The sequence below is a fragment of the Lepidochelys olivacea genome (assembly GCF_965140295.1).
Source record: "Lepidochelys olivacea isolate rLepOli2 genome assembly, chromosome: 1".
Lineage (NCBI taxonomy): Eukaryota > Metazoa > Chordata > Testudines > Cheloniidae > Lepidochelys > Lepidochelys olivacea.
The window spans coordinates 213,984,239-214,010,617 of NC_140411.1; the positions used below are offsets into that span (position 1 = coordinate 213,984,239).

The 26,379-nt window shown below is 44.9% G+C and overlaps 1 protein-coding gene across 3 annotated transcripts; it reads left to right on the forward strand.

Moving 5' to 3' along the window:
* On the forward strand, window positions 1–26,379 carry CASP2 (caspase 2). 3 transcript variants are annotated; one of them, XM_084621102.1, is made up of 11 exons: window positions 2–310; window positions 878–1,028; window positions 3,997–4,164; window positions 5,110–5,191; window positions 10,582–10,676; window positions 11,373–11,549; window positions 13,825–13,953; window positions 14,196–14,286; window positions 23,022–23,171; window positions 23,357–23,466; window positions 24,136–26,379. In XM_084621102.1, the coding sequence occupies exons 2-11, from the start codon at window positions 879–881 to the stop codon at window positions 24,268–24,270; spliced, it is 1,287 nt and encodes a 428-aa protein (XP_084477228.1). In that variant the 5' UTR covers window positions 2–310; window position 878; the 3' UTR covers window positions 24,271–26,379. The 3 variants fall into 3 exon arrangements, with proteins under 3 accessions (XP_084477229.1, XP_084477228.1, XP_084477227.1); XM_084621101.1 differs by having other exon boundaries at window positions 3–221; XM_084621103.1 differs by lacking the exon at window positions 11,373–11,549 and having other exon boundaries at window positions 1–221.

The window sequence follows — 26,379 nt, forward strand, 5'->3', positions numbered from 1 at the left end:
CCCCATGCACATCCACGGGAGGGGGAGGGAGATGAGGGGACTACGCATGCGCATATGGACAGTGCCCAATTTTGTGTAGGTGCTAGGGGCCGTTGAGGCTATCCCGGAGGGAGGGGTTTCCATTACAGGAGCCTGGCTCACGTGATCCAGAGGAGCGGGTGCCTTGTTTGAATCCCCAGCTCGGAGAAGCGGGTGCGCGCTGTAGCGCGCGGGAAGAGCAGGTGAGTGATCCGTGCAACGGACCCAGCACGAGGGGACGGAAGTGGAGCAGCCTCAGTGCCTCTTACTGACCGTTCTCTCCCCTCCCCGCGTAAGTCACCCCCGGCGGGAACAGCCTAGGAGCACGGCGGACAGGGCCTGGGCCACCCGTGCAACAGGTCTGGGCGGGGGAGCAGAGGCAGCCTGGCTAGTAGCGGGTGCGTCAGGGCCAATGTGCCCTGGAGAGCAGGGGCAATGCCCCGCCCTGGCAGCCAGTGCCCCGCCTAGGGAGAGGGATGCCAGCCCACGTAGGGGAGCAGGGCCCTCTGGGGATGGGCAGGGGAGGCGAGTGACAGCCTGCAGTGCCCCATGGGGCAGGGAGGAGACATCCTGGGGACATTGAGGCAGATTACTAAGAGTTAGCTGGGCTATACCAGCGCCTGGGAGGAAACGCTCAGGAGGTGAAATCACACTCAGCTAGTTGTCCCTGCCCAGTGATAGCATATGGTGGGGTGGGACTGCTGGCTGGGCTGTCTCGGTGCCAGTTGGATGGATGAGGGTGCCCTTTCTAGGTTTGTTATTAATGCTGTCTTCCCCCCCTTACCCCCCCCCCCCGCTGTGTGGGGAGAACTGTTGACCCTCATGCTGGGGCTTGTGTGTTTTCTTTCCCCTTTGACAGGATGCTGGGTACATGTGGCATGCAACGATGTCACCAAGAGGTTCTAAAGAAGAACAGGGTGTCACTGGCAAAGCAGCTGGTGTTGAAGGAATTGCTGGAGCATCTGATAGAGAAGGACGTTATCACCATAGAAATGATGGAAACTATACAGGTATTCCTCACATTCCTGTTTGGCCTAAGCAGTTTGTATAATTTTGTTTTCTGTGAAATAGTGACATCACCAAACCCGTGTTCATATTAATTTCAGGTTTGCAGTCTGAGCTGGTCTGTGTCCTCCCCTCCCCTGCCCCCAGTACTTTGAAAACTCTGGCTATGTTTTCTCTGTTAAGGAAAAGCATTGTGTCCTAAAATAGTTTAACTAATATTTTAAACTTGAGTTAGCATGTAGCATAGGCAAGAACAAGTCCGTATTTAAATAGGTGTTAGTTGGTTGAGGTCACCTGTAGGACACCCTGTCAGTGATGAGAGGCAGCTGTGTAGAAGCTTAACCAAACAAAAGAAGAGAGAGAACAGAATGCTATTTGCATCCACTTGCCATGTAAATAGCACTAATGTCAGCAGTGGGTGGAGCATAAGTCCTCTCAGGTTTTTCAGGGTCAGAGCCTCTATTTTTAATAGGTCCTGATGAAAGTAGTGGTTTTGACAAAAATAACTAAAACAAAAGTGGATCTTCATGGAGCATGAATCTCATAAATTGGAAAAGGTGAACAAACTCAAGAAAGGTTTGCAGGTTATTTTTAAAACACAGGTCTGATAGTCACTGGTGTGATATCATTGTAATCATATCTCTGTTATAGATGTACAGTGTTATCTTTGCAAGTAACTTCACCTCAACTCAGTTTCCCTAGGATAACATCTGCCTTCAAAAGGGTGCGATAATGCTGAAATACATTCATGTCTTTGATTATACGTTATGTGCTTGTACAGTGGGGCCAATCCTCAGTGTGGCCATTAATTGCTTCTCCAATAAAATTATTAAAAAAAAAACAATGTTGTGTAGACTGCTTTAAGAAGGTTGGATAGCAAGTGCTCTAATGATTGCAGATAGGTACTAAGAAGGGCAAGGTGCTATTATCCTAGCTAGAGCAGTAGGGACTGATCAGTTGGGACATTCATCTCTTATAAGTAGGGCTGTCAAGCGATTAAAAAAATTAATCGTAATTAATCACACTAGTAAACAGTAACAGAATACCATTTAAATATTGTTGGATGTTTTCTAAATTTTCAAATATATTTTAATTCTAACACAATACAAATTATACAGTGCTACCTTTATTTTTGATTACAAATATCTGCACTGTAAAAAACCAAAAGAAATAGTATTTTTCAATTCACCTAATACAAATACTGTAGTGCAATCTCTTTGTCATGAAAGTGGAACTTACAAATGTAGAATAATGTACAAAAAATAACTGCATTCAAAAATAAAACAATGTAAAACTTTAGAGCGTACAAGTCCACTCAATCCTATTTCTTCAGCCAATCGCTCAGACAAACAAGATCATTTACATTTGCAGGAGATAATGCTGCCCGCTTCTTGTTTACAGTGTCACCTGAAAGTGAGAAAAGGCGTTCTCATGTCACTATTGTAGCCAGCGTTGCAAGATATTTACATGCCAGATGTGCTAAAGATTCATATGTCCCTTAATACTTCAACCACCATTCAAGAGGATATGCTTCCATGCTGATGATAGGTTCTGCTTGATATCAATCCAAAGCAGTGCGGACCGATACATGTTCATTTTCATCATCTGAGTCAGGTGCCATCAGCAGACGATAGATTTTCTGTTTTGGTGGTTTGGGTTCTGTAGTTTCTGCATCAGAGTGTTGCTCTTTTAAGACTTGTGAAACCATGCTCCACACCTCATCCCTCTCAGATTTTGGAAGACACTTCAGATTCTTAAACCTTTGGTCAAGTACTGTAGCTATCTTTAGAAATCTCACATTCGTACTGTCTTTGCATTTTGTCAAGTTTGCAGTGAAAGTGTTCTTAAAATGAACATGTGCTGAGTCATCATCTGAGACTACTATAACATGAAATATGGCAGAATGCAGGTAAAATAGAGCTGGAGACATACAATTCTCCCCAAAGGAGGTCAGTCACAAATTTAATTAATGCATTATTTTTTTTAATGAGCATGTTCTCTGGAATGGTGGCCGAAGCATGAAAGGGCATTTGAATGTTGAGGCTGAGGTGCACGTATGTGTACAGCTAATTTACCTGAACAGTGTAAAAAATGTAGTGACGTGCACAGAGTCCTTTGGGCATCATTCATAAGGTATGTGGCATAGACCATTCTGATGAACTCCAGTGATAAATTTCCATGACATGGAAGTTTTTTTCTTTTTTAAACCCTAAGAAATTTCATCCAAAAAACTGTTAATGCTCATATAAATGTTCCTTATTACATTTGTCTTTAATTATGCAATCTTATATTATTTCTCAAATACTATGTCATAGTTCTTTTTTCCTACCAGTTTAGATACTTATATATAGCATCTTGTAACATTTTTCTTATTTAACAAGGAAACATTATGCTTATACTAACACATTTTCTGATGGATTTGTATATAAATATATGGGACCTGGAACTGAGTGGTTGGGATATGATAGAAATTGTGTTAGAATGCAGAGTGTGGAATAAAGGAAGAACAGGATAGATACTTTTCAGAGTAACAGCCGTGTTAGTCTGTATTCGCAAAAAGAAAAGGAGGACTTGTGGCACCTTAGAGACTAACCAATTTAATAGAGCATAAGCTTTCGTGAGCTAAGTGAGCTGTAGCTCACGAAAGCTTATGCTCTATTAAATTGGTTAGTCTCTAAGGTGCCACAAGTCCTCCTTTTCTTTTTGCAGGATAGATACTGTACAGGGAAGTGGGGGTAAGAATCATATAGAGGAAAAATATGAAAGATACACAGCCTAGAGGGCATGATGATGGAGCATTTGAGCAGGGAGTTGGACTAGATGACCTCCTAAGGTCCCTTCCAACCCTGATATTCTATGATTCTGTGATCTCAGATGAGGGAAGAGGATTTGAAACTCATTTTGAGGTGTAATTAAAATTAATTCTGGAGGGGTTTTTTGTTCTGGTTTTAATTTTCTTATCTGTGGATCCAGGCTAAGGCTGGGAGCTTCAGCCAAAATGTAGAGTTACTCAATCTGCTGCCCAAGAGGGGCCCCACAGCCTTCTCAGCCTTCTGTGAAGCTCTGCGAGAAACCAAACAGCAGCACCTGGAGGAAATGCTCTTGAATGCCATACCCAGCCTGAGCAATGGGATTTCAAGGGTAAGAGAGGGCTACAAAATCGGGAGAATGGAACTTATTTGGGAATAGATGTGATCATGAAGGGCGGGTGTACCTTGAATGTAAACAAAAGAAATTTTTGGCTTTTGGGGGTGAGAAGAGATTGGGGGAGAACCTGAGTGTAATAAGTGATAAGCAAAGGGTTGTGGGGATATTATACTGTGAATTGGGCTCATATACTGTGAAGAAGTATAAAGGCCTGAAAAGGTTTGTTGTGGTGCTCTTTTACATTAAAGTTTGGGTACTGTCTAAGGGTGGAAGATTCTCTGACTAGAGAGCTGGTGAAAGTGAGTTGTTAAGAGGGGAAGGGATTTTGTTCTTGCTTTTTTATTTACAGTGGCTAATGTTGGAATAAAGGAAGCCTTTGTTAAAGATTCAGTACCATTACCATATTAACTATGGTGATCTCTCAATAAGCACTTTAAACCTGGGAAAGACCAGATTTTACGATCCTGATTGTTAAAAACAAGCAGAAAAATCCTTTTGGTAAAAATACAACACTTCCCAGGCATTTTTTATACCTCATAAAGAGGCAAGGGCAGGGGGAAGCACCAGCACAATTTAAAAAAACCCTTTGAAAGTAGCCTAAAAGAGGGGAATGGTGGGGGAGGAGGAGGTTGAGTGGGGCATATAGCTGAGAATAAAGATGAATCCAGAGAGGGCACCCTGAATGTGCGGAGGGGGAACTCTACAGGGGGATTCAGATGGGATTATGTGAGCATGGAGAAGAAGAGATCTTGTGTTTAAAGAAAACATAGCCTAATCCTCTTGAGCCACGCATTCCTTGTGACTGAGATCTGGATCAGAGTTGGTGATCTAAAGGTTTAAAGTTTTATATTCAATTCCTCAATCCCTACAGTTCTGTACTGGAAAGATTAACAGGAATCTTCGACTGGTGACTTCATGGATTTCTATAATCTCTTGCAGCCGGGCCAAGGTTACGAGTCAAGTGTCCCGTTCCCAGTTCGTGAATCCTGCTTCTCACCAAAGAGACCATGCCGGATTCGTGGTGAGTAATCCAAGGCATAGTGAAGGTTGAATTGGCCATTTCTTCAAGGGGCAAAATGGACTACTACTTGCTCTCCTTCCCCGAAATACTGCACACCATTTTGCTTAGCCCAGAAATCTGGAAGTTCCAATGGTAACACACACTTTTCACCAAGAATGTCTTGAGACGTGGGATATTAGAAATATACTTTGTTAGATTAGCTTTTTTGAGTTTGTTGCTGGAGGAAGAATTTAGTTGAGAAATGACTGTGACCCTAGTGGAAGAGACAGCAAATCAGTTTCTAATTAGCTTTCATCATGGTTCATACAATCATAGAAGTAACTGCATTATGTAAGCAAAATGTGTGAACTGTAAAATTCTGAGTTTTAAAATTCTTCTTTTTAAGTTTAAGATGTATGAGAAGAGAGGGATAGAATATAGAGAATGAGAGCTTGAGTTAGCACTAGAGATTGAGAGGATTATATTGTTATCTTAACAGCACCCACAGGTATGGTGAGTGCTTTTACAAAACAAAAGAAAGGCACAGCCACACAGTCCCAATGAGTTTACAATCTAATTTTAGATGTGATTTGACATCTGGGGTTAGCAAACAGTAGAGGGAGGAAGGAAGGATTACGTCAGTAAAGTAAAAGTTACAAATCTATGGCACGTGCATGTTTTACTGATTCGGTTCTGTGGATCATATAATAATGAGTTTTATGTTCTAATAAAAAAAAGGCAGCAAATGAAAATTTTAAATAATTACTAAGACAAACAGAGTTAAATCACAAAAAAAACTTGTGATACTAAAAGAAATGTGATCCCTTTAGTCCCCTTGCTCTAGTCCCCAGCCTCTTTTTTTATTACCTACATATATCCCATCCTGACTGGATCTGTGTTACTCTTCCATTCTGGGACTTCTCATCCAACCTAAGTGTTCTTGCCTCCACTGGATCCTTGTCCCAGCCAGCATAGAGGAGAGAGAGAGAGAGAGAGACAGAAAAGGGACAATGATGGGAGTAAAGGTTGGGGAAACAAGTCACACGTCCACCCAAATTAGGCCTAATCAATTTTTTGCCTTTATTCAACAATTTCAGACAGAATTATTGTCACTTATAATGTCTGGATATACCTTTATGCCAAACAAATAATAACAGACAAGACAGAACTAGTAAATGGCCCAAATTACCACATTTTGGGGCACTGGGAAGGTCTTCCACCTTCCATAATAGACATTGCTTTCTCTCATCCCTTGGTCCCATTCTTCAGTTTCTGGTCCAGTGTTTTTCCACTTTAGGTCCATGTTCATTATACATTTCTACGTTACAGATTAATCTTTATCCAGTCGGCTTTTAGCACCGCTCCTCTTTGGATTTTACTCATGTGTAAGCTTCAATTACCCAACTTCTACGTATTTCCTGCTGGTTTTGCAGTTTTTGGATCATGTCCTGGGCCTTTTCAGAAAAAGGAGGGGTTTATTTATCATTACATGTTTGTGTATCTCTTACTTACATCTTTCAACACACACATAACGTGATATTGCTTATAGAAAAAGGGTAAAGAAGATTAGCAATCCTATGTAAAGGAAGAATTGGCAAAATCACACTTATGCTAGCAAGGACTTGGTCTAATCATTTACCTCATCTGTGTTCATTCACTATATAGAATTACAAACTATTAAAAGTATAGGTATCAATACTCTTAATCTTACCATTAACAATTCTTCATTTTGTATTTCATTGTTACGCATCAGTATGTGATTCTGTGCTCCCCTTAATCTTTTGGGAAGGGGGAGTTATGAAAAACATGATGATTCTTTAATGTCAACATTTCTTAACTTAACACTTTCTTTTTTTTTTTTTTAATTTAAAGTCCAGTTTTGTTTGTGAATCATTGCAAAGAAACTTCATTAGAGTTTTTTCTGTGAGTGCAGTTTTAGTGCATGGATATGTAGTTGCTTTTAATGGTACCCCAACAGACAGGTTCCCTGCTTTCACTTCTGGTGCCCAGCTCCACCTTAGCATGGACCAGTTGCGGGTCCAGGCTACCCCTCCCCTGGCCACCCAGTGTGACAGGTTGGACCCCTTAGGATGCCACCTGATGTGCTGGGATACCACTGAGCCCGCCTGTTATGCCAGCCTTAGGCCATTAAGCCTCCTCCAGCAAACAGACAGGCAGGGCCACACCCCACTGCAGAACAAAACAGACACTGAGATCAGATCTGGGAAGGCTCAGCTTAAGGGACTTGCCCAAGCACTCAGGTGTCCACCTCCCTTCGAGTGCAGACCCAAAGGTATATTAGGAAATCCGCCTCCTCTCTCAATGTAGAGGAAAGTATGCATGTCTCTTCTCTTCTTTTCTCTTCTCCCCCACCCCGCCCAATTAGAAATGACAGAAACTGAGTTTAATAAGAAACAAAATAAATTTTATTAACTATAAAAGGCAGGTTTTGAGTGGTTAAAGCGATAGCAAACAGAACAAAGTAGATTACTAAGGAAATAAAAACAAACACTTAAACTAAGTTTGTTTCACTAAAGAAATTGGTTACAAATAGTAATTTCTCACCCTAGATATTGTTGCAGGCAGATTACAGAAAGTTTTGAAAGACAAATGCTCTGGTCTCCATCTTGAAACCTCGGTTAGTATTACTCACAAGCTAGATACCCTTCCAGCTTGGGCTCAATATTTCTCCCTCCAGTTCAGTTCTTGCTTTCAGGTCTTTTGCAGTGTTTCTTAGGCTGGGGAGGCAGAGGAGACTCCTAATGATGTCACTCCCTGCCTTATATAGCTCTTGTGTAAGGCGGGAACTCTGTCTTCTAGTGGAAAACCACTGGCATTCCAAAAGGGGAGGAGTATCCAGTACCAGGTGATTCAGACCCATGACGCTGCATGGCTGTGGCAGGCATTGCCTGTAGGCTGTCTCCAGCATCCACAGGAAGACTAATCTCTTTCACAGTCCATTGTCTCTGCTAATGGCCCATTAGCCCTGTCTGGCTTTTCCATTGTTATACCTAAAGGGCTGGTTGGGGGTGACACCCAAAGTCACACATTTGAAATACAGATACATAGTTAATATTCCTACTTCAGATACAGAAATGATACAGGCATACAAATTGGATAATCACATTCAGTAAATCATAACCTTTCCAATGATATGTCACATGAGCCATCTTGCATAGAGTATATATCAGTTATGTCCTATTAGATCATAAACCTATTTTCATAAAGAATATGGAGTGAAACATCATGGGCAGGTCTGGGGCTGAGTGGGTGCCCCCATAGACTGACTCTGTGGATGTTCCAGGGCTGGAGCACCCACAGATTAAAATTAGCAAGTGCTGCTCAGCAGCACCCACTGGCAGCCAAGCTTCCCCCTCCCCCAGCTCCTCTCACCTGCTGGCAGCCCCATTGACCAACTCCTCCCCCTCCCTCCCAGCACCTCCCACCTGCCACAAACAGCTGTTTTGCGGTATGTCGGAAGGTCTGGGAGGGAGAAGTGGGGATGGGGTGTGTTCTGGGGAAGAGGTGGGGCAGGGAAGGCAGAGTGTGGGCAGGGACTTGGGGAAGGGGTCGGGGGGGGGTGAAGCACTCCCTGGTGAGTGGCAAGTCCCGGCTGGGCGGGTTCCCCAAGTGCCTGCGTGGTGCTAAATAGGCACAGCTTACAGGGAACTTAGCACATCATTTCTTTTTTTTTTTAATCCCTTGCTTAAATGTAAGAATTAAGAACTTTTAATTAAAAAAATAAAAATAAAAACTTCCTTTACATGTCTGAAATTCTTTAATTGACACACTGCCATCCTGTGTATATCACAAGGAATGTCAAAACAAACTACCACAGTTTTGCCTTAAAAGGTGCAGGTTTTTTCAATGATTATAAAAAGTAAGTTTAAAAAAACCCCAAAACTGGAATTGTTTAAATCGCTTAAGTGCCGTTTTTAGAACTTTGATACCGAAATAACTTGAATGGTATGTATCAGGATTACTGTTGCTTTTTGAAAAAAATTTAACAGAAAAACTGCTCACAGAACTGACAGCAAGCTGGTACAACAGTGACGGCATAGGTGCTAAGCACCCACGGAGAAAAATTTGTTGGTGCTTAGCACCCACCAGCAGTCAAGCTCCCCTCCCTCCACCCCACTCCTGCCCACTGCAGGTCCCTGCTCATCAGCTCCTCCCTCTCTCTCCTGCATGCAGTAGAACAGCTGTTCAGGGGCATGAGGTGCTGGGAGGGAGCAGAAAGAGGCGGGGTGGGGTGGAGCGGGGGCAGGAAGAGGTGGGGCCTTGGGGGAAGGAGTAAAGTGGGGGCGGGGCCTGGGGCTGAGTGGAGATTGAGTACCTTTGGGGAAAATTAGAAACTGGCGCCTGTGAGTGACAGTATGTGACATCACAGAACAACAAAACCTGTGAGTGTGATTCTCTGACCAGACTTGAGCCGGTGTACTACACCGGATTCGGGGCAAGGGAGATAAACATATATAGGAGAGAGAGGCTCAGACAAAATATTTAGCAATTTCCTGAATAGGCGACTTTTGGTAAACCAATGAGAGACTTAGTGTTTTCCTGCAAATTACCACAGTCTGTGTGGTGGGTTTTTTTTTCTTTTCTTTTGCCCACCCAACGCCGCTTGCAAGAAAATACATTTTACCTGTTCCTGCTATTATGGCAGCTGGTTCTGTCATATTATGGGATCCCAGTCCCATTGCAGGTGACTGAAAAGTGACTAAAAATGATCTTTTAGAAGACTGCTTCCTATGTGTATTATTCAGTCGTGTATACTCCTTTTAATAACTACAAAGATTCTACTGCTTTTTTTTCTTCTGCTGCAGAAACAGCATAGCTCAGAAGGAGTGAGCTAGGTTCCCTTTCCTGTTGTGCAGTTCAAATTAATTGAAGTGATACAAAAGCCAATAAAAACCCTGGGTTTGCATGAGTGTCACTGAAGGAATAATTGGTGGTGATGAATGCGGAGGAGAAAGCCCAGTTTGATAAATCAAACTGTGTCCCTTGTCCCCAGTCCAGTTTCCTTTAATGGGTTTGCATGGATGTAACTGATTTGGGACTTGGTAAACAATTCTGTTGATGCACAAGAAGCAATAGGCACCAGTTCCTTTCTCTGAGCAATAGGCACCAGTTCCTTTGTGCAGGGCAAACAGCAGTAAAAGCAGTAATAACTTCTCATTCACATCACAGAGCTGACCCCAAATACCCACAAGGGGCTGACCTACTGGATGAAAGATGAGTGAAAACATCTTACAGTAGAACCACACTTTAACATTAGCTAGTTAACATTTGTGCAGTGCTTTCAGTATGTGAAGCACTGTATACTATGTCTAAGTAACTGTTTCATATTAAATATGTTTTGCAGCCAGATCTTTCATTTGTTCATTGCTGATTTTTTTTGCATCAAACAGAGCTGATGGAGCATTCCTTGGATAATGGAGATGGTCCTCCTTACGTTCCGGTGAAGCCATGCACCCCAGAATTCTATTATGCTCACCAGCGCTTGGTGAGTACTTGGTGGGGCAGGAACTGAGGTGGGATGGTTGGATGAGCTGAAGAAAGAGCACTCCACAAGCAGGCTGGGTGAAGAAAAATGCATTTTTGGGCTGTAAATATATATATAATATTGACACACATGTAACTCAAAGGTGTTACCTGCCATAGTCCACCTCATGCGACTCCCACCAGCAAGAGTCGGAGAAAACCCTAGATCAGTGTCATAATCCTGTGCTACAGACCCATGCCTTCTTGAAACAGCTATTCCAGTCTGTCACTCTTTGTGCCAACATTCACAACTACATGTGCCTGTCAGTCCGTGCATACATCTGTTTCATCTGTGTTGGGACTGACAAACTCTGCTGCTTTCGTTTTGTCTCAGCTGGAAAGGGAGGAGTTGCTCCCTAGATTCACAGGAACTGGATGAGTATTCTGTACAAATCCTATGGGAGAAGCACCTAATCCTCCACGGTGGTCTGTATGTCTCAGTACCTGTCACAGATGATGGAGCCTTCACCCCATGTAGGAAGCAAAATAGAGCATTTCTAGCCCGAGATGGTTTCTCTATCTGTATCTTTGCATCTCTTGTGCCCCAAAGGTCTTGCACACCTCATCACAATAATGGAGTGGATGTGTAGTACCCTGTAACTTTATTTCTTTTCCCACATAGCTGGGTTTATCTATTTCTGCCCTTCTCTGTTAACAGTCATATAAGTTGATATCACAGCCCCGGGGCCTGGCACTTGTGCTCAGCAACATGCATTTCAGCAGTGAGAAGGACCTGGAGTTCCGTTCAGGTGGAGATGTGGATTACACTGCTCTGGAGATGCTTTTCAAGCACCTTGGCTACAGGGTGACTGTCCTGCACGATCAAACTGTGCCGGTGAGGAGGTTCCTTTGCTGCCTAGAGATTGGGGTTGGGGATTTGTAGCTATTGCATTGGTGTCTTGGGGACAAGCTGAGAGTAAATGGAAGGGAAGGATGGGGCAGAGTAATGGTAAGGGGCGGTGTCCATGAGACACTCTCTCTATTAGGATATGGTCGACAATATGAAAGTGTTTGAGAGCCCCTGTATGGAAGGTCTCAGATTAATGTTTTCACATAAATATTTCTGTTAGAGAATATATGGTCTGTGAAGGATTCAGATCTTTAGGGATGTTACCTTATTACTGTCATACTCTTCAGTAGTAAAGCTGGGGGTTTAACTGCAGCTGTAGTATTTTTTCCTAACGTTTGTTACACCAACAAGCTTAATTTAATGTTAACAAAGGGCGGGGTTGGTTTTTTGTTCTGGTTAAATAATCCGAAATTCTCTATTTCATTCTGAGGATCTTGTAGAACCTCACAAATATTCACTGATTAAGCCTCACGGTGAGAGTGTAAAGTATTAACCCATTTTGTAGATGGTGAAACTGAAGTGACTTGCACAAAGTCTTGTGGAAGTTAAGGTTAGAGGTTCTCTTAAAACCCAGGTCTTTTGACTTCCAGGCCTATGGTCTTGCCAGTAGACATCAGTCTCCTCAGCAAACTTGTTCTTCATTTGCTAGTTCAGTAGGAGTGTTTTTCCCTCGAGTTGATAGTAAACCAAGTGATGCACACTAAGGGGTGCTGTGCTGCTCCAGAAGCCATTTTCTGGATAACAGATCAAACCCAAGGACCTGTCTATTCATTAAAGATCCATCCATTGTAAACAGTTCTACCACAACAACAATGAGGACACCGGTGGCACCTTAAAGCCTAACAGATTTATTTGGGCATAAGCTTTCATGGGTAAAAAACCCCCACTTCTTCAGATGCATGGAGTGAAAATTACAGATATGTGCCAATATGTTTATGACTGTATCTGTAATTTTCACTCCATGCATCTGAAGAAGTGGGTTTTTTTTACCCATGAACGCTTATGCCCAAATAAATCTGTTAGTCTGTAAGATGCCACCGGACTTCTCGTTGTTTTGGTGGATACAGACTAACACGGCTACCGCTCTGATACTTGGCAGTTCTACCATGTTCATGACTATTAGTATCTAAGTACCTGAGTTACCATGGGCACTTATCCCAAAAGCTGCCCCAGTATCCTTACCAGGCTCTGGCAAATAATATTCTGTCAACCTAAGCTCCCTGTGTAGTAATTGTCTATGAAATTTATTATCTCTCAAATGGCTCTTAACGTAGCTGAATTTCAGAAGTGGTTGAGTGGCTCCTATGTAGAGCCTACAAAACATTTTGGGATCCTTAGGAATGAAAGATACTAAAGAAATAAGGGCATTTTGCTGCTGTTTAAAAGCATTAGAATATTCCTTCCTCCCTATCCTCCCCCTTTAAATTAGGTTTATGGTTCACTTTACTCCTGGGGGAATTCTACACCAAAAAATTAAAAATTCTGTGCAAATAATTTTAAAATTCTGCATATTTTATTTGTGAAAACAACACTATATAATCATGCCAGTTTCAATTATTTTGGTAATTTATTTCAAAATACCTATCGGCAGCTATGTCTGTAACAGTACACAAAAAAATTCCTTTAGGAATAGTGTGTTAAGGAAACCCCTACAACACCCCAGTTCCTGTTTCTCTGCTCCCTCCCCCCAGAGCCCACTAGGGGAGTTAGATACCCACACTCCATCGCCCCACCAGAGCCCAGCTGTGGGGTGTATTCCCCAGGCCAGACATTCATATGCACCCCCTAACCCTCAGAGCCCAGCTGTGGTGCACCCCTAGACCAGACACCCACACCCACTTCCCCCAAGACCCTAGCTGTGAGCCGCCCCCCAGCCCAGACACTTGCACCCCCTCCCCCTCAGAGCCCAGGGATCAAGAGGGAGAAAAAGCCTGATGCTGGATTCTGAGTGGAGTTCTTGTGTGGAGTTTCCTGCATGTCACATGCTTCTTTCAGGGTGTGCTGAGAACTGCAGCTGCCAGGAACCCTCTAGCTCTCTCCCTCTTCCTGACAGTGTCTTTTACTTTCAAGCTGTGCTCCGCTGGGTCCAGCGGCCCCTAGTGGCAGCCAGCAGTTCATTTTTGTGGAGGGCAAGAAAACATTAATTTCTGTGTAAATTCTGCAAGCGCAGTGGCACAGAACTGCCCCAGGAGTATCACTTGACTCCTTCCACTCGTTTCCCTTTCTGAAGGGACCACTGAGTATGTTTCTCTCCCTCCAGGAGATGCAGGAGGCATTGCAGATGTTCTCTCAGCTGCCAGCTCACCGAGATGTGGATTCCTGCATTGTGGCCCTACTCTCGCATGGCATCGAGGGTGGGATCTATGGAGTTGATGGCAAGTTACTGCAGGTACCTTCCGACATACTAATCCCTTCCATAGCTTTACGAAGCGGTACTGGGGAGGAGGGATATTGGGGAGGCTGGAAGCACATGTGGAGTGGATGGGAACTGGTGGGGAACTCAATGTAATACTGAGAAGATTGCATGTAAGAAGCGTAAAGGGAAATTATGGGAAGTTATGGGGAGGCACATATGGAAAGAAGGGGGAAGTACTGTGGGGATATGCTTAGCTCTCTTCTTTCTTCTCACAGTTGCAGGAGATTTTCAGGCTCTTTGATAATGCAAACTGCCCAAATCTCCAGAACAAGCCCAAAATGTTCTTTATTCAGGCCTGTCGTGGAGGTGAGTGATGCCAGGGATCATGAGGGCCAGGTACTTGGTACAGCATTAAAGCTGGAGTCTGGATTACGCACATACGCACACATCCTCCCACCCAATTTCCTGTCAACTCTCCTCTTTGCTTCTCTCAGGTGTAAGCAGAACCCACATTCACCTCCCTGCTGCCACAGCCTCTGTTGTTCTGTAAGTGCCTTTCACTCTGCATGGGGTGTGTGCATTGAATCACAGACCCCACAGCACCCTGGGAATGACAAGTTTCATCATGGCATTTCTACTTGGGGCTTTCTCTTGCTGTGCCTGCATGGGGGAATAGGGGCATATAATATTATAATCCTTGTGCAATTTTGAGTGATGCATCTATACTCTCGAGTCTTGTTTGAAATCCTTCTCTCTCTCTCGCTCCCTTTCTTCCCCCCACCCCCCAATGTCCTGAAGCTGTTGTCTCCTCTTTCCCTATCCCGAGCTCCCAGAACTGGGCTCTCCTAATGTCAGAGCCCTTTCCTCTTATCTACCTTCTGGTCCCCAAACCAGTGTGTTCTCTCATTTTTTTTTTTTTTACATCCATGTGCGGAATGAATTTGTTATGTGCAACAATATGGAGGTGATGTGGGGTGAGGCTGAGGGGTTTGGAGTGTGGGAGGGGGCAGAGGCTTGGGGTGCAGGGGGATGAGGATTCTGGCTGGGGGTGTGGGATCTGGGGGGGTAGGGATGAGGGGCTTGGGGTGCGGGAGGGGGCTCAGGCTGAAGCAGAGGGTTGGGGTGCAGGCTCTGGGGTGGGGCTGGGGATGAGGGGTTTAGGGTGTAGGCTGCCCTGGGGCTGTGGCGGGGAGAGAGGACCCTCCCTCCCCCGCCCTCTCTTGCTGCAGCAGTTTGGTTCCAGGGGAGGGGCACCTCTCTGTGGCAGCTCGGGCTGGGCTGGGCTGGGCTGGACTGGGCCGGGGGAGTGGCTCCTCTCTCCGGCAGCTCTGGCGGGCCTGGGCTGGGCCGGGCCGGGGAGGGGCTCCTGTCTCTGGCTGCGGCAGGTCTGGCGTGGCCGGGCCGGGGAAGGGGCTCCTCTGCCCGGCAGCTCTGGGCATTTTACAGGAACTTAGCCCCAAACCCTTGTCCATGTCTCTTCCCACCTCTGTCTCCTTCTTTTCCTGAAGTTCTTTCCCTTCTCCATCCATGCACTAAGTCTACTCTTATGGCAGTATGTAGAGTGTATATACACTGCACATACCCGTAGCACGCTTGTAAATAGAGTAGTTGATATGGCACTGCTTAAGTGAGTAGATACCTGCCTGAACCTTAAGATGTAAACCCTGTGTGGCTCTCTAAGCACCCAAGCAATGCCTCCCAGTTTTAGGAGTGTAGTGTCCCACTGCTGTGAAAGGCTGAAGCAGCAGGGAAAGGCTTATGCAATGGGGAGGCAGCTGGGAAAGGCTCTGGCAGCTGGAGCCTTTCCCTTCTGCCTTTCATTGCCAGATGTAGCTACACACCACAGCCTGCTTTTCACAGCTGCAAGTCATCACTCCCAGAGGAATTCATGCATTGCACAGAATTCATGTTATGTGCAGAATTTTTTTCTGCAGGAAATACGTTCTGCCCCAGAAGTGCTGCAGTTCCGCCTTTCACCCACCAGAGGCTGCTGTGGCACCAGAATAGCCAGCAGCATGAATACATCTGGCTGTTCTGGGACCACAGTGGCCTCTGGTGGGGGAAAAATGCAGTACTGCAGCACTTCTGGGGCAGAACATAAGATTTTATGCAGGGCGGGGGGTGGGGGGAGGAATTATGTGCATGCGCATTGGCACAGAATTACCCCAGGAGTAGAAGTTCATCACAGCACTCTGCCCATGGAGCCAGGTTAGGACAGAGTGGGGCACATGGAGCTGCTGGGTGTGTGTGTGTGTGAGAGAGAGAGAGACGGGTTCAGAATGGCTAGTATGGCGGGGTGGGGGACAGACTGGGGCATAGATTCAGGAGCTAGTAGGGTGACAGCCTTGGGCCAGGGGCTGAATGGGAGTGAGGGTGCAAGGCCATATGGGGAGGGGGCTGCAGGGACACATGGGGATGTGGGGAGGAGGCTGCAGACACCCATGGGGGTGGGGAGGTGCCAGGACAGGGGCAGTCGTGCCTGACTGAATGGGAGAGGCTTGGGATCAGCCGGGTCTGCATGGGGGAGGCTCCCCAACTTCCTAACAATCCTTACTCCCCTCCCCCCCCCCCAAACCCAAAAAACTGTTCTGTACTTATGCCACCCACACCCAACAACCCTCCAGGTTCACTCCAGGCTCCTACCCTCTCCCTTAGCTCCTCCATTACCTCTGACTCCCCCAAGCCTTTTCACTGCTTCTGACAGGTGAAGGAAATACAGTTCTGTATTGTAATTCAAATGAATTACTCAAAATTCTGTATTAATATGCCTAGTAAGGAATCTATTTGTGTGATTTTAAAAAAAAAAAAAAAAAAATTTACCAGAATCTCTTTTTTGGTCTGTATTGTTACAGACATACTTGCTGACAGATATTTTGAAATAAATTACCAAAATAATTGAAACTGGCATGATTATATTGTGTTTTTGACAAAATATACAGAATTTAAAAATCTTGTGTGTAGAATTTTAAATTTTTTGGCTTGGAAATTTCCCAGGAATAATATTATATGTACCCCACATGCTGCCACCAGTGTCAACAAGGCCATAGTCTCCTACTGGCCTCATTGCCCCTTTTCCAATCTCCTCTTAATCTTCTAGCTGTCTCTCTTTTCTCTACTGTGCTGTCCCCATCACACTTCTTCATGCTTCTCACTTCTTGGTTCCTTCGTAACTCTAACGTGGCCCTACAGCATGCAGACCCTTCCCAAGTAATATCCTCCTTTTGGCCCTGCTGCTATGATACAATCCAACACAGCCTCTCTTTAGAGCATCTGTTGTACAAGCTGTCTTTCTATCTGTGTCAGTGGCAGTGAAGTCTGAAGATGACTGTTGAAGTCTCTACCCCTCTTCATAGTTGCTTGCAACTGCCTTACAAATTTTCCTTTTGGGCTGAAAGTTCATATCTGGAGGTGGGGGTGTTTAAGCAAAATTAAGTCCACCATTTGAGTTTGGTGAATTTTATTTCAGACTTGGAAAATCTCCCAAATCTCAGAAATAAAAATTTCTAACTGGACCTCAATAGGAATGTTTGGGCAAAAAGGTGTTCAGATCTTTTTTTAAAATGTCATAATAACTTGAAGTTATGCTGTAGTACATGTAGGAACTACATACAGTAAGATTTTAGTGTGATTATAACATTTTCCTGTGTTGTGCCAGCAGATGCTCTCTTGTACAGAAGTGAAAATGAATCTGAGTTACCTGCAAATGTCTTTTTTTTTTTTTTTTTTTTTATTTTAAAGGAGCTTCTACCCTCTTTTTTTAAATTCTTTCCGATGTATAGGTTTTCCCTTCTAGTGAGAGAATGGTATGGTAGATCTCAAATCAATGAAGGCTATACTCAGAAAGACCTCAAGATTTCTGGAATATGCTGCTCAAACAGTTTCACTTTTGTTTCTACTGCCTGTCCCTCCCTTCTCACATTTATCTCCAAGCTTCTTCTTGTCCAGATTTATTCCACCCCCAACAATCTTCTATTCATTGAACTTTTTGAAACTTTGCACTTTTAGAGAGAGGTAAGGGATTGACTCTGTGTACACAAATTTGCAGAGGGACAGTAGGACTGAGATCTGTTTGTTTGTTTTATTTATTTATTAACATTTTTGCTGTTAACAAGCATGTTGTCTCTGGAGACACACATCCACAGTTTGAGAACTGCAAAACTAAGCATCTCTGATGGTATCCTCTAGAGCGGGGGTCTCAAACATGCGGCATGCGGCCCCTGCAGTTATTTCCTGCGGCCCGCCATAGGCACCAACTCCGTGGGTGCTCTGGAGCACCCACGGGGGAAAAATTAGTGGGTGTTCTGCACCCACAGCAGCCAAGCTCCCCTTCTCCCCCCAGCGCGCCCCAGTCCCACTCCTTTGCCTACCTCCCAGCGCTTCCCACTGCCAAACAGCTATTCTCCAGTTATTCTCCACCCTAGAGCAGTCCCTAGAGGCCATTTCAGATTGTCCCAGAAATCCAGGGCAGGATTTTCCCTACCTCAATCCAGATGAAGGAACAGGCTGCGAGAGTCCTCTGTCTCTCTTAACCCTAATGCAAGAGGTTAAGAAGAACAATTTTTCTCCTTCCTCCTTGTAACAGTCTTTTATGTACTTGAAAACTGTTATTGTGTCCCCTCTCAGTCCTCTTATCCAGACTAAACAAACCCAGTTTTTTCAGCCTTCCCTCATAGGTCATGTTTTCTAGACCTTCAGTCATTTTTGTTGCTCTTCTCTGGACTTTCTCCAGTGTGTCCACATCTTTCCTGAAATGTGGCCCCCAGAACTGGACACAATAATCCAGTTGAGGCCTAATCAGTGCGGAGTAGAGCAGCTGAATTACTTTTCCTATCTTGCTTACAATACTGCTGCTAATACATCCCAGAATGATGTTTGCTTTGTTTTTGCAACAGTGTTACACTGTTGATTCATATTTAGCTTGTGATCCACTATGACCCCCAGATCCCTTTCTGTAGTACTCCTTCCTAGGCAGTCATTTCCCATTTTGTATGTATGCAACTAATTGTTTCTTCCTAAGTGGAGTACTTTGCATTTGTCCTTATTGAATTTCATCCTATTTACTTCAGACCATTTCTCGTTTGTTCAGATCACTTTGAATTTTAATCCTATCCTCCAAAGCACTTGCAGCCCCTCCCAGGTTGGTATCATCCACAAACTTTACAAGTGTACTCTCTAGGCCATTATCTAAATAATTGATGAGGATATTGACCAGAACCGGACCCAGAACCTATCCCTGTGGGACCCCACTCGTTATGCCCTTTCAGCATGACTTTGAACCACTGATGATTACTCTCTGGGAACAATTTTCCAACCAGTTATGTAGCCACCTTATAGTAGCTCCATCTAGGTTGTATTTCCCTAGTTTGTGTATGAGAAGGTCATGAGAGTATCAAAAGCCTTACTAAAGTCAGGATATACCACATCTACCCCCCCCCCCCCCAAAAAAAGGGGGGGGGTTTGTTACCCTGTCAAAGAAAGCTATCAGGTTGGTTTGACATGAGTTCTTGACAAATCCATGTTGACTGTTATATGTCACCTTATTATCTTCTAGGTGTTTGCAAATTGATTGCTTAATTATTTGCTCCATTATCTTTCCGGGTACAGAAGTTAAACTGACTGATCTGTAATTCCCCGAGTTGTCCTTATTTCCCTTTTTATAGAAGGGCCCTTTTCCAGTCTTTTGGAATGTCTCCTGTCTTCCATGACTTTTCAAAGATAATTGCTAATGGCTCAGATATCTCCTCAGTCAGCTCCTTGAGTATTCTAGGATGCATTTCATCAGGCCCTGGTGATTTCATGACATCTAACTCGTCTAAGTAATTTTTGACTTGTTCTTTCCCTATTTTAGATTTTAATGCTACCTCATTTTCACTGGCATTCACTATGTTAGACATCCAATTGCCACCAACCTTCTTGGTGAAAACCAAAACAAAGAAGTCCTTAAGAACCTCTGCCATTTCCACATTTTCTGTTATTGTCTTTCCCCCCTCATTGAGTAATGGGTCTGCTCTGTCCTTGGTCTTCCTCTTGCTTCTAATGTATTTGTAGAATGTTTTCTTGTTTCCTTTTATGTCCTTACTAGCCCCTTGTTTTGTGCCTTGGCTTTTCTAATTTTGTCCCTACATACTTGTTGTTTGTTTATATTCACCATTCGTAATTTGACCAAGTTTCCACTTTTTGTAGGACTCTTTTTTGAGTTTTAGATCATTGAAGATCTCCTGGTTAAGCCAGGATGGTCTCTTGCCATACTTCCTATCTTTCCTATGCAGTGAGATATTTTGCTCTTGTGCCCTTAATAATGTCTCTTTGAAAAACTGCCAACTGTCTTCAATTGTTTTTCCCCTTAGACTTGCTTCCCATGGGATTTTACCTACCAACTCCCTGAGTTTGCTACAGTCTGCCTTCTTGAAATCCATTGTCTTTATTGTGCTGTTCTTCCTCCTACCATTCCTTAGAATCATGAACTCTACCATTTCATGATTATCCATAAAAATGTTCAGAGTTCTCAACTAATGCTAACAAATTCTGGAAGGGATATTAAGCATACTTAAGCAAGTTAAAGACCTGCACGAGACCTAATGTATGGGGGACTTTATCTCCTATCAGCCTACTGTGATGTTCTTACACCTTCCTTTTGAAGTAGCTGGAGTTGGCTACTGTCAGAGACAGGACATTGGACTAAATGTAGACTTGAAATTTAGATGAAGGTTTCTAACCATCAGAAGAATGAAGTTCTGGAACAGCATTCCAAGGGAAGCAGTGGGGCAAAAGACGTATCTGGCTTCAAGACTAAACTGATAAGTTTCTGGAGGGGATGATATGATGGGATAGCCTAATTTTGGCAATTAATTGATCTTCAACTATTAGTGGTAGATATGCCCAATGGCCTGTGATGGGATGTTAGATGGGGTGGGATCTGAGTTACTACAGAGAATTCTTTCCTGGGTGTCTGGCTAGTGAGTCTTGCCCACATGCTCAGGGTTTAGCTGGTCACCATATTTGGGGTCGGGAAGGAATTTTCCTCCAGGGCAGATTGGCAGAGGCCCTGGAGGTTTTTCGCCTTCCTCTGCAGCATGGGGCACGGATCACTTGCTGGAGGATTCTCTGCACCTTGAAGTCTTTAAACCACGATTTGAGGACTTCAGTAGCTCAGACATAGGTTACGGGTTTGTTACAGGAGTGGGTGGGTGAGATTCTCTGGCCTGCGTTGTGCAGGAGGTCAGATTAGACCAGGAGCGGGCAAACTTTTTGGCCTGAGGGCCACATTGGGTTTCCGAAATTGTATGGAGGGCCAGTTAGGGAAGGCTGTTTCTCCCCAAACAGCCAGGCGTGACTCTGCCCCCTATCTGATCCCTCCTGCTTCTTGCCCACCGCTGACTCCCCCCCTGCCCCCCCATCCAACCCCTCCTCTTATTCCTGACTGCCCCCCGGGACCCCTGCCGCATACAACCACCCCTTCTCCCTGTCCCCTGACCGCCCCTGGAACCCCTGCCCCTGACTGCCCCCTCCACCCCCCCATTCAACCCCCCTGTTCCCTGCTCTTGGACTGCCCCAACCCCAATCCACACCCCTGCCCACTGACCACCACCCCAAACTCCCCTGCCCTCTATTCACCCCCCCACACCCGCTCCCTTACTGTGCTGCCTGGAGCACTGGTGGGTGGAGGTCTACAGCCGCCCCACCCAGAGCACTAGGACAGGCAGCGACGCTGCCCGGCTGGAGCCAGCCACGCCACCGCATAGCACAGGTCAGGCCGGGCTCTGCAGCTTTGCTGCCCCAGGAGCTCACAGCCCTGCCGCCCAGAGCATTGCGCGAGTGGTGCAGTGAGCTGAAGCTGCAGGGAAGGAGGGGACAGGACGGGGGCTAGCCTCCCAGGCCAGGAGCTCAGGGGCTGGGCAGGAGGGTCCCATAGGCTGGATGTGGCCCATGGGCCATAGTTTGCCCACCTCTGGACTAGAGGATCATAATGGTCCCTTCTGACCTTAAAGTCTATGATTCTATGAAATGGATCTTGAGTTTGATTCACTATGGCAATCTCTGTTCCCATGCTCCCCTTCAGGCCTTTTCATTTGAGGACTGAGAGAACTTGTAGTTCAGAACTGAGTCTTCCAGAGAGCACTTAGCGAAAAGCACTGAAGACACAAGGCTTTATATCCTTGAAATGTCTAAGGTAGAAAACATGCAGGAGGGGAAAAAACATTAAAAAGAAAACCAAAATCCCTTCAGTCTTCATATGTTATAAAGAACTAAAAAAAGAACCATTATTTTTTCTTTGCAGGTCTCCTTTAGATGTGTAGGGGGTAGAGGGAAATGCAGAACTCAGATCATCCCTGGTCTGGTCAGACTGAGTCAGTTCATTGCAGCGAGCTGTACGCTAGCACTTTTTGGTATCCCCAGCCATTCATGCAGTATCAAGGCTCTAATTTTTAAATAGTGTTTCTAGTCTTCATGGCTGTATAGAGAATCTGTCCAAAAGTGCAACCAGTGCAGGGATTCCTGATTTTATCTACGGATCGAGAAAACTAATAGGGTTAAATGGGTTCTGTTGGAACTGTTGACATTGTGAACTGCTATTTTAGCAGATGCATCCTGCTATCCTGGGATTGAGGGGAAGATTTGGGATTTGGAGTTGTGTCCAGGGTTTAGAAAGAGTGCTGCAACTTCCCAACACACCCAAATTCTCAGTGATTATAGAGCTATGCTACTGTAATATATAGACATTGAAGAAGAGCTAGTGGTACTGCAGCAGTGATACTAAATTAACGACAATAGTAGCGTGGGCTTAGTCAGCACAATATTAACAGAGTTTCTATTGCTGCCAGTAATCACAGAAGACCACATGTAGAAGGAAAGAGGAGTTTAAATGTTATAGGTAAGGGAAAAGATTTTTCTGTTGAAATTTGAGAAGACACAGATGCAGAAATGCAGGAGTTGTAGAGAAGGTTCTTGTGCTAACAGCTGTGGCGTTGGGTCCTGGACAAAGGAAGCCAGCACTATGGAAGCAGATAGGGCTCAGTGACTGGGGGAATATGAGGAGACTGCACAACAGGTTTGGGAGTAACTTGTTTCCCTGTTGCTGTTTTTTTTCCCCAACCCCTCAGATGAGACAGACCGGGGAGTGGATCAGAGGGATGGGAAAGAGCGCTCTGACTCTCCAGGCTGCGAGGAGAGTGATGCCAACAAAGAGGAGAATCCCAGGCTGCGTTTGCCCACACGTTCTGATATGATCTGTGGCTATGCCTGTCTGAAAGGTATCAGGGAGGGTCCCAGGGAGGTGTCTGTCTCCCTGTCTTTGAGGGTGTTAAAGGTGGTAGCCCTCCTCTGAGCTTCAGCAGTTCCCCTGTGTGTGTCTGCTAGAGACTTCCTTCTCTCGATCTTCCTGTGTTTGTCTGTCTCTTTTTTTCACCATGGACTGATGCACTTTTTATGTTTTCAGGCACAGCAGCCATGAGGAATACCAAGCGTGGATCCTGGTATATTGAGGCTCTCACCTCTGTGTTTGCCGAGGATTCTCAAAACATGCATGTGGCTGACATGTTGGTGAAGGTAAACTGAGACACCCCTCTCCTACATTTGCCTGGTTCTTGCAGTGTCTTGTGCTTCAAGTTGTTAGGCCTGAGCTGCCCACAGAAGAGTGCTCCTGCCCCACACTCTACAGCAGAGGTTCTCAAACTGGGGGGTCTCAAACTGCAGAATGTATTCTGAGGGGACATGAGAAGCTTTAGGAGTGCAGAGGCTGCTGGCCGGGCACCCAGCTCTGAAGGCATCGCCAGCAGCAGCGGAGGGTGGCAATGCCTGGCCAGAAGCTGCCGTTCTCCACTCTGCCTTCAGAGCTGGGCAGCGGTATATACTTCGGTGGTGGTGGTGTGGGGGGGGGGCATAAACAACTACAAACACACAGAAGGGGGGCTGCAATCAAATAAGTTGGAGGAAAAACTGCTCTGTGGTACCTCCTGCTGTGAATGGCCATGGCAGAGCCTCCTACATCCATTGCTCCTACACCACTATCTATAGAGCCTCCTGCTAGGAGGAACTGAGACAGTTCCCTAGAACTAATTCTCTGTGGATGCCTCTACCTGAGAGCTTTGGACTGGAGTAACTTAACTGCCTGATCTGTTTGTTGGGGCTTGTTTCACTTATACCCCAGGAATGAAGTTTTCCTTAGCTCTGTTTGTTTTGTTTCTCAAACCACCTCCTGTATCTTTCCTCTTTCAGGTGAATAGACTGATCAAGCAGCGAGAAGGCTATGCCCCTGGCACAGAGTTCCACCGATGTAAGGAGATGTCAGAGTACTGTAGCACACTCTGCCAAGACCTTTATCTGTTCCCTGGCTATGTTCCTAGGAACTAACCCTGCTGTTCTTGCTCTGACGGATGTTCTGACAAAGCTTTAATGTGGACAGCCACACCTTTACTGCTGTCAGTCTGGGCATCTGACAGTGCAGCCCACAACAGGAAGTGTCCCTTCAAGATTGGGTGTTCTTCCTGCTTGTGTGACTCTCGCTAACTCCTCTCTGTCTTGGAGAATCTCGCAACTGTTGGTGACCCCCAACTCAGTTCAAGGTTTAAAATCTTAATGTTCCACTGGATTGTCTCACTTTTAGCTGCTGGACCAGGGGGAATCAATGGGGGAATCAGGGCAGTGGTGGCAGCACCTTTTGAATGAAAGGAGACCTGTGGGCATTGGTAGCCAGGAATGTGAAATCAGAATCGGCCTTTCCTTTTTAAATTTTGGAAAACTTGGGTCTGTTTCTGTCAGGGTTCCCTCCCCACTCTGAATGTGGAACTCCAAGTGGTCCTTTCCCTGATTCTTTGCCGCCACCACCAAGTGATTTAACAGTATACCCTCCAAGGGCAAAGAATTTGTGCCTTGGGGAAGTTTTAACCTAAACTGGTAGAAATAAGCTTAGGGGGTCTCTTATTTCTAAAATTTTTTTTTATACTGCTTAACTTGTTATGACTTTTTAAGAAGTTCTCTGCCTGGTTTCCCAAGCAGCAGGGTCTACAACTGTGAAGGACAGGAAGGGATGCCCCTCCCTGAAGTCAGGAGAGACCTTCCTCCCAGTAAAACAGAATCTCTCACCACTGAAAGTCCATGGTGAAGGTTTTCTCTTCATTTCCAGTATATACCCAAATTTGACACACTCATCTGATTTGGTTTGGTTTTTGTGTTTGTTGTTTTGTGTGGTTTTTTTTAAAGTCGTGATATTTTGCCTGTGTTTTCTGTAGCCATAGGAGAATTTCAGATTAGCTGGAAAAGACATTGTGTTGAGATCTAGCTCTGAAGGCAAAGGTATGTTTTTATTTTAGAAGTCTAATTCTGTCTTGGAAATATTTTGAATCTGGGAACTCCAGGCTTGTTTCCCTCATGAGTTCCAAATGTGAGTTAGTACACAGTTTTTGTAACATCCACATCTAGTTGCTGTGGTTTTCTGACCATTTAAATACTTCAGCAGGCTTCTGATGAGTCTATAAACTGTACTTGGCTTGTGGATTCCTTGTCTTTTTTGTTTAAGTAACGTATAAATCTTTTTCCTTGCAAAGAGCCTGTCACTGTTTCTTCATCAGTGATTTTCTTTTCTTTTTTAAAAAAAAAAGGGGGGGGGGTTGCAGAATTCAGCTTCACTCCTCCCCTCCCCCATAACTTTTGCTCCCCCCAACTATGGGCAGATAGAGATCTTTGCTTGTCCACTGTTCAGTGCCACCACACAGGGCCAGTCAGAGAGAAGAGATGGAGTAGGACACTCCATCTGTTGGAATCTACCTATGCGTTCTCTTTTCCAGTACTGTAATTGTCTCCCACTTCAGGACCTGCCCTGGGGTGTGATCAGGGAGATAGAGGGCGTTTCTGCACCCTCCCTTTGTTGTCCTCTTGTGTGTTTCATGGCAGCCAAAGCCCAGGAGTGCTGGATTAAGGTCTGAATTCCTGAGCCTACTTTTTCCCTACTCCATGGCAGTGTGTTAGCAGCTCTCTCACTTGGATTACTCTGTGTGTCTCCTTTTGCCAGGATCTTTCTTATTTTAAAAAAATATTGTAGGGTTTTTTTTTTATATTTCCGGAGGAAGGCCAGAAGGCTAGGTGTCTGCTTCCTTCTTGCCCTGCCCAGCAGATATGAAGGTCATATTCTTCCAGTTAAAAGGTGTGCTGCACGGTTATACGTCCTACATACAGCAACTGAGGAGCAGAATACCAGTGACCATGTCTGCCAGCTGGCACCTTACCCTGGAGCTCAAGATAGCAACTCAAGGGGTATTTCCTCTCTAGATGAGAAGTTTTTCTCGGAGTGCTCCTTCCTCGGCAGGAATGCATGTCAGTGCGGCATCTCCTCTCTGTTTGGTGAAGGGAACTCCAGTAGAGCTACACCAGGTCTCAATGTCACTGCCACTTTCATATATACTTTTTTTATATGCCTGTATGTACTACCTCTGGATGCCAAAATACAGAGTTCATGTTTGGTTA

What these genes read in the sequence shown, in the direction of transcription:
- CASP2 (XM_084621102.1), top strand. Translation starts at nt 879, where the DNA reads ATGCTGGGTACATGTGGCATGCAACGATGTCACCAAGAGGTTCTAAAG. An exon ending in TTGATGGCAAGTTACTGCAG is followed by an intron (nt 13,954 to 14,195) that starts GTACCTTCCGAC and finishes TTCTTCTCACAG; the next exon opens with TTGCAGGAGATTTTCAGGCT. An exon ending in TGGCTGACATGTTGGTGAAG is followed by an intron (nt 23,467 to 24,135) that starts GTAAACTGAGAC and finishes TTCCTCTTTCAG; the next exon opens with GTGAATAGACTGATCAAGCA.